Source organism: Leptonotus elevatus, chromosome 7 (assembly GCF_054856555.1).
Source record: "Leptonotus elevatus isolate MCC_2025b chromosome 7, RoL_Lele_1.0, whole genome shotgun sequence".
Classification (NCBI taxonomy): Eukaryota; Metazoa; Chordata; class Actinopteri; order Syngnathiformes; family Syngnathidae; genus Leptonotus; species Leptonotus elevatus.
This window is the reverse complement of record NC_141245.1, coordinates 23,068,338-23,082,112: the sequence shown is the minus strand read 5'-3', so window position 1 is coordinate 23,082,112 and position 13,775 is coordinate 23,068,338. Positions and strand designations below refer to the sequence as shown.

At 40.2% G+C, this 13,775-nt stretch overlaps 1 protein-coding gene across 3 annotated transcripts in view; it reads left to right on the top strand.

Annotated features, from left to right (window-relative positions):
- Positions 1-13,627, top strand: part of gab2 (GRB2-associated binding protein 2) — a 47,761-nt gene extending 34,134 nt beyond the window's left edge. For 2 of the 3 annotated variants that reach the window (XM_086081414.1, XM_086081416.1), the window contains exons 3-10: positions 2,780-3,014; positions 4,970-5,550; positions 6,812-6,909; positions 7,017-7,296; positions 7,553-7,643; positions 9,197-9,293; positions 9,480-9,602; positions 10,377-13,627. In XM_086081414.1, coding sequence (XP_085937540.1) covers positions 2,780-3,014; positions 4,970-5,550; positions 6,812-6,909; positions 7,017-7,296; positions 7,553-7,643; positions 9,197-9,293; positions 9,480-9,602; positions 10,377-10,520 — 1,649 coding nt within the window. In that variant the 3' untranslated portion in view covers positions 10,521-13,627. The remainder of the gene's footprint in view (positions 1-2,779; positions 3,015-4,969; positions 5,551-6,811; positions 6,910-7,016; positions 7,297-7,552; positions 7,644-9,196; positions 9,294-9,479; positions 9,603-10,376) is intronic. The other variant, XM_086081415.1, reaches the window with a different exon arrangement.
- Positions 13,628-13,775: the final 148 nt, after the last annotated feature.

Below are 13,775 nucleotides of genomic sequence, written 5' to 3'. Positions count from 1 at the left end.
TGCAGTATGCGGATGTTCGCTTGGCATGTTATCGTAGTAAATAGATGAAAAATAAATACCGCGCCTCAAATAGAAAAAGGGCCTTAGCCGCAATTCACGCTTGCCACTGACATAAATCATCATATGTGCTACTCAAATAGATACCTCCTTTTAACCGAGGTGTTGATTAAAAAAATAAATAATAATACAATAACTGGATATTTTTATTTTGAAAAATGTGTCTGTTCGAATCAAGGCCCCCCCCCCCCCCCCCTCAAATAAATGTCTCACTTTTCCCTCCTCTAAAATAGACCCCTACTTATAGATAGCTTTACAGTATTTCAAAAATGCATTTGTTCCCTTAAGGCCTTACCCAAAATTAATGCCTGGTATGCTTTTCTATGGCCCTGTATAAGAAAAATCCATATTCTAATTAATACTAACAACTTGCCCCTGCTAAAAACCCGGTACTCTGTGCCTCTCCATTCGGAGTAAATAAACCTCTCAATTAATCACTGACTCTATCAAACATTTGAACAAATAAATGGCCACACCTCTTATAGATGCCTCTTTTTTAACTCATTCACTCCCAGTCATTTTCACTGAAGCAATCCCCTTCACCCCCGTCTGTTTTACTGGATTTTGACTGATTTAGCAAGGCTCACAAAATATTGTGTTCTATTGCTATAAAAACATGGAACCTACCAAAAGAAAGATTAGAGTCTCTTAATTCATCTGGAAAAAAAAGTATATGTTTGTTCCCGTTTGGCAGCATTTAGCATTGTAATATAGCTAGGTTTCATCATTATTCACAAATCTATTTAGAACTGTGAGTAATGAGTTTTTTTTTCTTTCAACATGGCCCTGGTTGATCTCTTACACTCTGTTGCCACTTGCTGGCCGTTTTTGTAACAACAACCATTTCTTTATCCGTTCTTTGTAGTTGAGAGGCTCCCTCAAAGCCTTCTGTATGCTCTAGTATAAAAACATAAACGTATTTATACGTTTTTGGGAGCAAGTAAGATTTTTACAACCGTATTTTTTACATTTTTAGGCCCTTACTCGATATAAGCGCCTGGTATAGATGAGAAAAGATACCGCCAAATAAATAAACATCACCGGATGCATTGACTACTTGGTGAAATAAATAGACAAATAAATAAACACCTTAAATAGACGCCTCCATTTAACCAGACGAGTTTAAAACATGTTTCTAGATATTTGTCTTTTTAAGATGCGTTTGTGCAAATGTATTGATTTTTAAAAAAAACTATTTTTTTAAAATAAATACCTGATTTGTTGTCCTTTGACCCTGTATGAGCAAAGTACATGAAATGAAATCCACTTGCTGTACAGTGACCGAGAGGTTAGTTCGCTTCAGGGAAGATGAGGTTTATTGTTTTCTTTTTTTCCCCTCATGCCACCCTTGGCTAGAGTTGCATGCGGCACCTCGGGTCGATGGATTTGCTTTCTCCTCGTCTTCCTCAGCTTTTTTTTGGCCTGCTGCCCGTGTCTATTCGCGGCCTCTCTGATGTAGCCAAAAAGGCAGCGAGGTTGTTGTCTATGCAGGATCGAAGACGGGGCCTCAGATCATGTGTGCACCCCCCCCCCCCCCCCCATGGGGGAAAAAAATAAAATCAGGATGATGCTGTGTTGTCGCCTCCCTCGGGGCGCATCCCTCTTAGCTATTGATTAGGGGCAGACTGATGCACGCCAAGGTCATGCAAAGGCTCAGAAGCAGAGCCTCCAATAAAACATAACACGCGCTAACCTTTGTGTACGTTGACGTGACACATAAGTATCACGTCAGGCTGATGATTGACAAGCAAGCCCCGCCTCTTGTCCGCTCAGTCAGCTGCTTCTCCTTTCACCACTAAATGTTGAAAGGAAATGCTAATTGTGCTACGCCAGCGTGCATGTGTGTGCGCGCGCTAGCATATTTGGTTGTATAGTGCATATGTGCGTTGTATTCACTCTTCTCACTTGAATTTTTTTTTTTTTTTATCTATTCGGATTCTTACGGCTTTTGTAGTGATGTATATAAATACACATATACTGTAACAAACTATACACATATTTAAAAAATAAAAGCAAAATTTTTTTAAAATATCATATATATATATATATATATATATTTCAATAATTTACATACTATAAAAAAATATATATCAAATATAAAACATGTTAAAATAAAATTAAATGGTTCCGGGCATCGCATGGTTTTGAAATTATTCATTATAGTTTCGAGGGAAAAGATTTTATGTTGAATTTTTGTAGTCAACTTAGCAGACTTATAATAAATACATATGTAAATATACAACAATAGTGCAGTATATTATATTTATAATGAAATGTAAACAAGACATATTTAAAATATATTTGCTAAATAATGTGTGTCATAAAATAATATAGCCATAATAAATCAATCAATATTTTATCATACAGCAACAATAAAAGTATACAGGTATTAAAAAAATAATAATAATTACAACAAACTATAGTTGTTGCCAGTGTTTAAAAAAATATGTACAATATATTTTGAACTTTTTTTTTTAATTATATAGAAAGTCACTTCCTTTTGTCCATGTCCTAACATGCTCAATATGATGATCACAGACATTACAAGTGACCAAAGTAGTACTGAAATGGTACGAAATTGCTGAACTATCCCACAGTATGTTCAATTCAAATGCATCCTGTTAAGTTGTGGATTAAAGACCACCCCTGAGCTTTCCAAAGCTTTTCAGCCAGGCAACATTCAGTTTTGCAATCAATAACGTGTCCTCTGTCCTCCGCGCAGATGTCCGCCTGCAACATATGCCGCGTTCTGTCGGAGCAGATGTCCCCGGCTCGGCGGCCCCCCTGAGCGCCGTCGGCGTCGGCAAGTTGTCTGCGCCCGTTCACTCCAGCCAGCCCGTCCTCTTCACCTTCGACGTGCCCGTGCGCCACTCGCACCACAGCGCCCTGTCCAACAGCGCGCCACAGGACTACCTCCTCCTGCACCAGTGCATGAGCAGGAAGACGGAGAGCGCGCGGTAAGGGTCAACACTTCCTGTTTGCCGGGTCAACCTACAGGCCGGCCGCGCTTCCGCCGCTGTCGGAGACACCCGAGCGTTAGGGGGGCCGCCCATGTGCTTGTTTATGCCGCATTGTTATTGGTTCACAATGCGTTAGCACTAGCATCACCGCTAACATTTCTCATTTAAAGTTTGTTTAAAGACGTGACTTTTAATGTCTTACGTGAACATTAAATGCACATTTACTATTGTTTGTCCACAGCGGTAGACTGGCCTGGAACCCTCTCATGTTGTTTTAGCACTAGCATCACTGCTAACGTTGATTGTTTAAAGTTTATTGAAAGAGATTATTTTTGATGATTTATAAAAAACGAACAGTAAATGTTTATTTAAAGCCTACATCTACCGCTGTTTTTCCACATTGGTGGGCCAGCCTGGACACCTCACTTGCTGTTAGCACTAGGCCTAGCATCAGTGCTAACATTGCTCATTTAAAGTTTATTTCAAGGCATGACTTTGAAAGTTGTGTAAAATGAACAGTAAGTGTTTATTTATTGCCTAGTTTTATTTGTTGCTTAAATGCACACCTACCGGGTCAACCAGGCTGGACACCTCTCACGTTCTGTTCGCCCTAGCATCAGCGCTAAAAGATTTTGATTAAAGTTTTTTTCATGACAATAAAGGTGTTACAGTAAATGTTTATTTAAAGTCTATATTTGTTGCTTAAATAAACTACCCTTCTCCGTTAAAAGTGTTCACACACAGTGGCGGACGGGCCTGAACACGTCTCACCATTGTGTTAGCATTAGCATCTGTGCTAACATTGCTATTTACAAACTTTTGGGGGCGCCTCTGAGCGCTAAAAACCCCCCAAACACAAACCAGCTGTTCCGTAGTTTTTTTTTTAACGAGGCACAAATGCCCGTTTTCGCAACGTCTTCATCATCAAAATGCGCCTCAGCTTCCAGGACCCAAAAGTGTTGGTTAATAACAACAGGAACAACAACACTGCCACTGAACTGCGGATGATCAATGAGGTCGACGCTGCAATCCATCACTTTGCTATACGTTTGTGTCCGTCCCCCCCACCTCCTCCAAAGTCGCCAAAGGCACAACCGCCCTCGCCTCCCCGGCACGCCACGCACATAAATCTGCTGAGTCGGGATGAAAATAAAAGCTCGCCATCCATTTCATCAGCTTGGCGCACAAAAGAAACCTTCTCTCTGTAAGTCATTTGTTCCCATCACTCCCTCTATGATTTCATCCGTATCAAAGACCCCCCCCCCCCTCTCCTCATCACTTCCCTTCGTCCACGTTAAACTTGCGTCGATGTTAATTGTCTTAAAATGACGGACGACCTGCGCAAAAATCGTTAGCTTGTGATGGAAGGTGACCCCAAGTCGGAATTAGCCGCACATCAAACTGAGGCCCCTGTTTAAGGTAAAAAAAAGGCACGTGTGTACCTTTTTGTTTTTTTACCATCCCGATGAGAGGCTTGTAAAACACTTAACACATAAATAAGTCATCAGAATTGTAATGCAGCTGCAAGATTTTAAACCCGTTGAATGACATTTTCAGGGAATTTCTGGAAACTTTCCAAAGCAAATGAAGCAGGGAAATATGATGTCGTCTTGCAATGTTTGTATGTGCAAACATCAAAGACGTTGGTGTCATGCGTTTCAGAAAATCCACGATGTTTTGTCTAAGTCACTGACACATTTTAGAACATCAATTAACATCAACATGTTTACGTAAACATCAATGGCGTTGGACTTTTCATCAAAGATATTTTAGTCACTAACACGCGTTCGCGAGAACGTCAACGAGCATCAAGACGTTTGTGCAAACATCAAAGACACGCCTTTCTTCAACTCACTCTTGCACACAGCACGTGTTTGAAAACATCAACGACACTTTAGCCTTTTTAATCCATTTTATTTTGAGGTGTCGTAATGATTGCGTTGCCGTTGCAGGAGCGCCAGCTTCTCGCAGACCACGAGAAGGGACAACGTGTTCCTGAGCAGCGACTCGGCCGTGCAGAAGCTGTCGCACGGTTTCTCGCACTGCCTGAACGGGATGGGCGCTCAGCTGCACGGCTTCTACAGCCTCCCCAAACCCGGCAAGCAGCAGCGCCTGCCGGCCGCGCCCGACGACTCCCCTCAGGAGGCCTGCTACGTGCTGCCCCGCGGCTACGACACCCACGGCGGCCCGCCCGAGTCGGACCTGGAGAACGAAGAGGTGTACTCCTTCCAGACGCCCTGCAACGCCCTCGCCGCTGCCGGCGAGAGGCCCGCCGACAACTACGACCTCCCGACCCCGCCCGGCTCCTTCTACCAAATCCCGCGGACGTTTGATAAGAACCACAACGCGCTGACGCCGTCCAGCTCCGAGTCGTCCTGCGCGCCCCCGCCCAGGCCGCCCAAGCCCGGCTCGGACGGACAGTGGGGGAGTCCGCACTCGCTTGGGAGCCAGAACGGCGACGCTCCGGCCGCCGTGTCCGTCATCCCCAGAAGGAATACGCTTCCCGCTGTGGAGAACATCAGGCTGCACAGAGGTTCGTAAATATATACTGTATATATAAATAGATATTTTTTATTTTTTATTTTTTATTTTTTATTTTTTATTTTTTATTTTTTATTTTTTATTTTTTATTTTTTATTTTTTATTTTTTATTTTTTATTTTTTATTTTTTATTTTTTATTTTTTTTATTATTATTATTATTATTTTTTTTTAGATAGCAGAACTTTTTTTAGAGGACTCACAATATGCTTCTTTACATGCTTAAACTACAATTTGACCTAAATAATCCACAAGCATTATGCAATTGATACAAGAAAGAAAACTAAGACAACCAATTAATCAACAATTCAATCTTGCTGGAAAGAAATAAACATTTGTCGGTATTTGAAAATGTCGCCAGAAGATGTTCTTGGCTTGCATTGAGGTCCATTCTACAGTTTTCCACACAGCTGGGCTGTCTGATTGATATGCCATTGTTGACATATTGACAACTTGTTTGTTTAAAATAAAAGACAAAAACAAATTCAGAGCCACAAACGTACAGTTGATAGAACAAGAAACTGATAAGCAATAACCTTCCAATTTGGGTGTCTTATTGATATGTTGTTGTTGTTATTGACATATCAATGGTTAAAATACTAAATAAAATGGCGAGTCACAATAATTTTACCAGTGATACAAAAAAAAAAAACGAATTTATAATATTCCCACTCAGGGGTCTGATTATTATGCCATTTTTACAATAGTCGTCATGGCAACTTATTTGGTCACAGTATACAGTTAATAAATTGTAATAAACTAATAACAACATTTAATAATGTTCCTACTCAGGTGCCTGATTAATATGCCGTTATTGTTTTACCTTCATCATGACAACTTATCTGTTTGAAATTAATATGCAGTCACAAATATTTTACAGTTGATACAAGTAAAAAGGAATCAAAATTGAATAGAAGTCAAATAGAAATGCAATCCACAATTTCCCTCGTAACTGATTCTCCCACTCTGGTGTCTAGTTATTATGCCGTTTTTGCTATTGGTTTTGATCATGGTGTGGTGTTGGTTAGCAATTCTTGGTAAATAGCATGATTAAGACTCTCCATAACTTTTCTAGACCAATTGCAAATGAATACAACTTTCCGATTTAGGCTGGGCTTTGGCGCCATCTTGAGGCAATCCTGTTTTTTTTTTGTTTTTTTTCAGAAAAAGCAAAACAAAAAAATGGATAGCTGAGGCTAGAAATGCAAATATTGTAACAGATTAGTGGAGATTGACTATATTTTGTCGTTGACAGGCTCTTCCTTTGAAACGAGCAGCCATCAGCGTCCGATCCATTTCAACAACTCAGGCCAGTCGGTGGAGTCTGTCAACGACGGCTTCAGCTCCTACATGGTCAGTCACTGAAAAAGTTCTTCAAAAACCCCCGTTTAGTCCAATCCAATCCTTTCCTGCAGCAGTGGCTGCTAATCCTATTCACTCCACCCCCCCCCCCCCCCCAGAGAACCAGAACCCCCCTGACCCGCTCGGACAGCGGCAACTCCGACGACAACTACGTGCCCATGAATCCCGGCTCGTCGCCGCTGAGCGCCGCCCAGGCGGACAGTCCCAAGAACGTCTACATCCCCATGAGCCCCGGGCCGCACCACTTTGACTTCCCGGGCTTCTCGGCCACGCTGCCCGCCCGCAAGGGCAGCAGCGCCTCGCTGTGCCACCGGCCCGGGCGCCTCAGCGACGTCACGCCGCCGCCCATCAATCGCAACCTCAAGCCCAACAGGAAGTGTGAGTGGCGGCAAGCTTTTATGTACACGCCCACCACGTGTGTTTTTCATGATAAACCATTGATTGCAATTTAGACTTTCAGTATACATTTTCTGAACATCGATGATTTAGTCTTCATCAGACCTGTTCCCTACGTTACCGGAAACCGTGTGAAATGTGGATTTGAACCCTGAACCTTTTTTTGCTGACCGTACCGTCCGGCTCGGGATTGTTTCTCTCGAATTGTGCTGACAGTGCACCTTTTTGTGTTCCACAGCCAAGCCAACACCTCTGGATCTCAAGAACAATGGCTTCATTGACGAGCTGCCGTTCAAGAGCCCGGTCACCACGTCCTGGACACGGCCCATGTGAGTCGCATAGAAGTCGCTCTCTCTCACGCACACACGCACTCTAAAAACAGTTGGGTCAAAAATAACTCAACTATGCGTCAGAAATGGACCGATCCTCTACTTTGACGCAACTTTGAGTCAAGAAATGGGTCTTTCAGCGTAAAACAACTCGTAAAAATTTGGTCAGATCCTTTACTTGGGTCAAAAAATTGGGTCATTTTGTATAAATCAAACCCAGAAAATTGGGTCAAATTGACCCATAAAGTGGATCGGTCCATTTTTCATCCATAATTGCGTTACTTTTCACCCAGTTTTTAGAGTGTACATATTTATATGCACACACATAATGTCGACTGCCAGTGTTTGTGGGGAATAGTAAATGGGCCGGCCCACGAAAATCTGCGTATAATTAACTTTTATTGAAATGAATTGGGGTGACAATTTATTATTATTTTTTACCCAAAAAATTATAAAAATAAAAAAATAAAAAAATGATAACATTCATTATGTTTACCACTAAAATCATGGGAGGTGGGTATTGGAGACAAAAATAAATAAATAAATAATAATAATAATTGGGGGGGCGGGGCAATCTATGAATAGCCTATGCAAATCCTCAGGTGCGCTTTAAAAAGCCTCACGTTCACCATGTCCCGGACACGGCCCATGTGAGTCGCATAGCAGTCGCTCTCTCTTGCACACACACCTGTCTTTGTATCATAGTGGGGGATTCTCATTAACATAATGCATTTCCTAACCTTAACCATCACAAATGACTGCCTACCCCCATTCTTTAACCCTGACCTCAACCCAATTCAAACCTAAACTCTAAAACCAAGTCTTGACCCTGAAAAAGAGGTCAGAACTTGTGGAGACCACCAAAATGTCTCCACTATTTCAAGTCGGTCCCACAATAGTAGTTAAACCTGGAAAAACACAGGCCCCACAATGTAACAAAGACAAAGGCACACACACACACACACACACAAACATACACATTTATATACACGCACATACTGTCGACTGCCAGTATTTGTGGGGCATAGTGATTAGGCCGGCCCACGAAAATCTGCGTCTAATTAACGGCCATTGAAATGAATTAGGGGTGGCACATTTTTATTTGTATTTTTTAAATTATTTTATTTTTTTATTTTTTTTATTCTTTAAAAAAAACACACACACAGATAAACATTCATTATGTTTACCACTAAAAGCAAGGGAGGTGAGTTTTGCAGACAAAATAATAATAATAATAATAAAAAAAAAAAATATATATATATATATATATATATATATATATATATATATATATATATATATATATATATATATATATATATATATATATATATATATATATATATATATATATATATAAAAGAAAAATAATTGGGGGGGGGAAATCTATGAATATGCAAACAAATCCTCGGGTGCGCTTCACTTTCCTCACTTTCACATACAGTATGTATGCATGTACACACGCACACACACACAGAGTTGCTGCTCCGTTCTGTTTTTACGCCCCGAGGCCCGAAGGTCACTGGCTGACGGGCCTGTGTGCTTCGCCACAGGCCCGCCATGAACTCCATGTCCTCGCAGCGACCAATCTCCACGCAAAGCATCACCAGCACCGACTCTGCAGACAGCGAGGAGAACTACGTGGCTATGGTGAGGAGAGGCGGGAGGTTCCGGTCACATGACTTGACTGTGACTTTGAAGTCCACTTGGGATAATACTGTATAGAATGCAGTATATGTTGTAATGATGCTATCAAATCGAATGGGTACTTACTTGAAACGTGAAGGTTGCTCCACCCCCCTCTGACCATCCTAACGATTGTCTTGCCCCCAATAGCAGAACCCAGCGTCTACCTCGCCGGCCGTGAGCGGCACCAGCAGTCCGGCGCTCCGCAAGAGCGGCAACGTGGACTACCTGGCGCTGGACTTCCAGCCTGGCTCGCCCTGCGCACACAGGAAGGTACGAATCTTGCGCGCGTTCTTTTTAGATGCAAAAAAACCCCAGCAGATGTCCAAGTAATTTTCTGCTATGTTGTCCAAACAATAATAATAATAATATAATAATGATAATGATGATTATAATAATAATAATAGTAATGATAATGATGGTGATGATGATAATAATAATAATAATAATAGTAATAATAATAATAATGATTATTATAATAATAATAGTAATGATAATGGTGATAATAATAATAATAATAATGTGATAATAATAATAATGTGAAAGTAATAATAATGATGAAGATAATATGCAATATTAATGATAATAATAATGATTAAAAAAATACAAGTAATACATGTAAAACAATCAAATATTCTGCCTGTAATTCATGTCTTTGTCTTTGTTGTTGAAAAAAAGGGTATTTTATTTGTTTTATAATTTTTTAAAATATTTGGTGGATTCATTAATATTTTTCTGCCAAATAAATTATTTTCGGCCTAATTTTTTTTTACATTAGTCAATCACAAGAGTTATTTGACTTGTACTGTTAAATTGTATTAACTCTGTTCAGTGTTAACCAGAGTTTTTTTTTATATTCAGTTTTGAGTTAATTTCACACTGAAATTTTAACACTGTGGAAAGAGTTAAACACCAGTTCTGATAAGGATCAAATACACTCGAACAGTGATCAATTTAACTCGATGTTGAATTCACGCTGCAAAATTTATACAGTGCGGATTCGCTCAATATCACATCCCGGACTTTTGTGTTTTTGTTTCTGGGCAGCCGTCGACGTCGTCCGTGACGTCCGACGAGAAGGTGGACTACGTGCTGGTGGACAAGGAGAAGACGCAGGCGCTGCAGAACACCATGCAGGAGTGGACCGACGTGCGGCAGTCTACTGAGCCCGCCAAGGGGGTCAAGTCTTGACACTGACGTGTCAATTCGGTGGATTCACAAGCCATAACTTACAATATCTATGCCTGTTCTCTGCCGCGAGTCATTGCTTCTTCTTTTTTTTTACCTTCTATGGAGCAAATTTCATAGCACGCCCTGCAAAATCAACGGAGAGCCACGTGACAATACTTGATGTCGTCGGCAGATGAGAAGCCATTTTACTACATTGTGAAGACGTAAAGGACAATTTCAAACCTGAAAAGGTCTGAATCCAAATCAGTATCATCTTTATTGGCTGAATATGTTAAATGCCCACAAAGGATTTGTCTCTGCGAGTTGGAGCCACTTTAGGACTACAGCAAACAAGCCACTACTATAACAAAAAATGTACATTCAGGACATCAACTTTTACTAAACACAAAGTGTAGAAATGCGCTGTTAAATGCAAGCATGGTCCAGTTGCCAACGTAGCAACATTTTTTTCTTTGCGTGTGTGCTATATTTATGATATAGCAACTCTAGCCACTCCAAGAAGCAACTTTACACGCAATCTCTTTCTGAAGTTAGCCTGTTTTGAGGGGGCAGTCCCGTCCCGTGCGGAATATGCCACTGCTCATTCGTCGCCTCTACTGCAGCGGGTGCTTTTGACTTGAAAAAGATAGCACGCGATCCGAATGTGGCGGATCTTGGCGTAGCCTACCATCCAAGTCATGGGCGGAGAAAGTTGGTTTGGGGGCGGGATTATGTAAAGCATAATTGTGATGTCACAAGTGGGGAAAAATTCTTGATGGCGAATTGATTTGTAGGAAGGTTTAGCGACCCAACTATTAATACACAAGTTTTTTTTTTAATTATTATTATGTATATAAAATAAACAAAGAAAATCCACCATCCTGGATTGTGAAGTTAAGGCCAAACAAGAGTTGATCTTTTGGAATAAAAGTCTTGTTTGACTGCGATTTAAAAAAAAAAACCTTCAAAGTTGTGATTGAACCCAAAATAGAACGAACACTTGAGCAGGTTGCCTCAGTTTGTATTTGAAGCCAAAGCTGATTGCCTCCAGGTCGGATATGAGGCGAGGCGAGTCTTGGATGCCTCACGCGCACTGACCTTACCAAGATGGCCGCTCCCTCTCGCCATACAAGCCATGTAGCCATGTTGCCGTGTGGTCTGACCAAGTGCACTAATGGAAGAAAATGGCCGGCCACTCTTAAAGTCAAAGCGTCCATTGGCTTGAATTGCCTTACTCGTATAGTATTGATTTGCCTTCGATTGATCTTTTTGCCTCGTTCAGGGTTCAAATGTTTGATACTTGTCGAAGCGTGTGTTGATAGCGCTTCACTTACTTGCCTCCTCATGAGTTTTTCTACCGTTTTTTTTTACTACTTTTTTATAATTTTCTTATAGACTTTTTGTTTGTTTTTTACTCCCAAGCAAGCATATTCTACGGAGTAGTATTAAGTCCTCATTGAGAGGGAAGACCAAAAAAATGACACTATGAGATTAAAGTCGTAATTTTATAAAAAATTAAGTAATATATTTTAGGTTTTTGGGCAAAAAAATTTTTTTTCTTTCTTTTAAATGAAAGTCTATTTTCCAAGGGAAGAAGTTGTATTTATAAGTGAATTTAAAAATTCACCCTCACTTTTCTGAGCCAAGCATTCCTTCACTTCCCTGCGGAAAAGTACGACTTTATTCTCGTAAAAATATATTTTCATCAATTTTTTTCTGAAAAAAATTACAATTTAATTGTCACATTTTCACATTTTGAATGTTACATGTTTTTCACATGTTTACATTATTATTCTTAAATATGCTACTTGAATACTACTTATGATTTTTATTTTTAATTGAAAAATATACGACTATTCTCATAATTTATAACTTTAATTTCGACAGCGGTTATTACGTTAACTTTTTTCTTAAACGTACGTATCTACAGTAACTTGTGACTTGGAAAATATCTGACTTGTTTCGCAAATATGAAACTTTTTTTTTCCAAAAAAAAAGTCTCGTAACATTATGACTAATCTTGAAGTTGTACAATTTATTTTTTTACTTTTTTACCTGGAAAATATACAACTTTCTTTCTCAGAAACGTGACTTTATTTATCGTATAATTGAAATTTAAATATAAAAAATAAACCTAAAAATGATACGACTTTCTATCCTGAAAAACATTCCAACTTTATTTGTGCAAGATTGCAACTTTAATCTCGTAATGTACCCCCCCCTCCCCCTCCCTTTTTTCATGGTCCTAATACTCCTTCGTAATATTCCAATCAGGGAGGGAGGCAAAATGAAGCTCGATGTTTCTTACAGTGTGCATTTATATTCTATTTGATTATTTTTGTTTTTTAAAGATGAAAAAGCGGGCAGGCGGGCAATTTGCATGTACAAGGTGAGCGAAATAAAAAAAACAAAAAAAACAAAAAAAAGACTGAAGTAAACTGAAATGGCAGCCGCTCATGATGTCATTTATAATCCATCGGACGAGCCGTTTGTGCGTGTGCGCGTGTGTCGTGTTAGACTGTGATCGTGCTAGCGTGTGACATGTTGGCGGGGGAGGACTACGTACTGTACTTGTAGACATGATCATGTTTGTTGTTATTCTTTCATTTTTAACCACTGGTATTGCTACTACTGTAAAAGCGTTTGCAGGCCGCTCGTAATGTTTGTGTGTGTGTGTGTGTTAATTTATTAATTTATTGTCTGCCCGCTCAAAGTCGAAGGGCCTCTCTCTCTTTCTGCAGTCGCCGGTCACATTGTTAGGTACAACTTTGCCATCGAAAATCGAGATCCAATGCAAATCGTAGCTTGAAATTTACACACCGCTGCAAATAATAAGCACATTGTTAGATCATTAAAAGTGAGCATTATGATGACTCGTAGTTTTGGATCTCGCTGCCGGATGGTACAGGTGGGCCTAATGAACTCATTCACTTCCAGCCCAGTTGAAATGGATCGTTGACGTGTGTAGCCGTCAATGGCAGCGAATGAGTGACCTGCCCGGCGAGTGCTCGTGTCCCGATGGTGGGAAGCAATACGAGAGAAGAAGCCAGTGTGGTGCAGCTCATGGAGACTTTGTTATTCCTGTATCATGGTCAACTGTGGATGTAGAATAAATGGACAAGTCAACATTTTGGCTGTAAGTCTGCTTTCAATGCTAACTCGCACATACAGAAAGCATGACATGGACATGGACATTAAAAATACAGCAAATAACATTTATTAATGTACATTGACACACGTGAGAAGAAATGGTTCTCCTCCGTGAATTATTTGAAA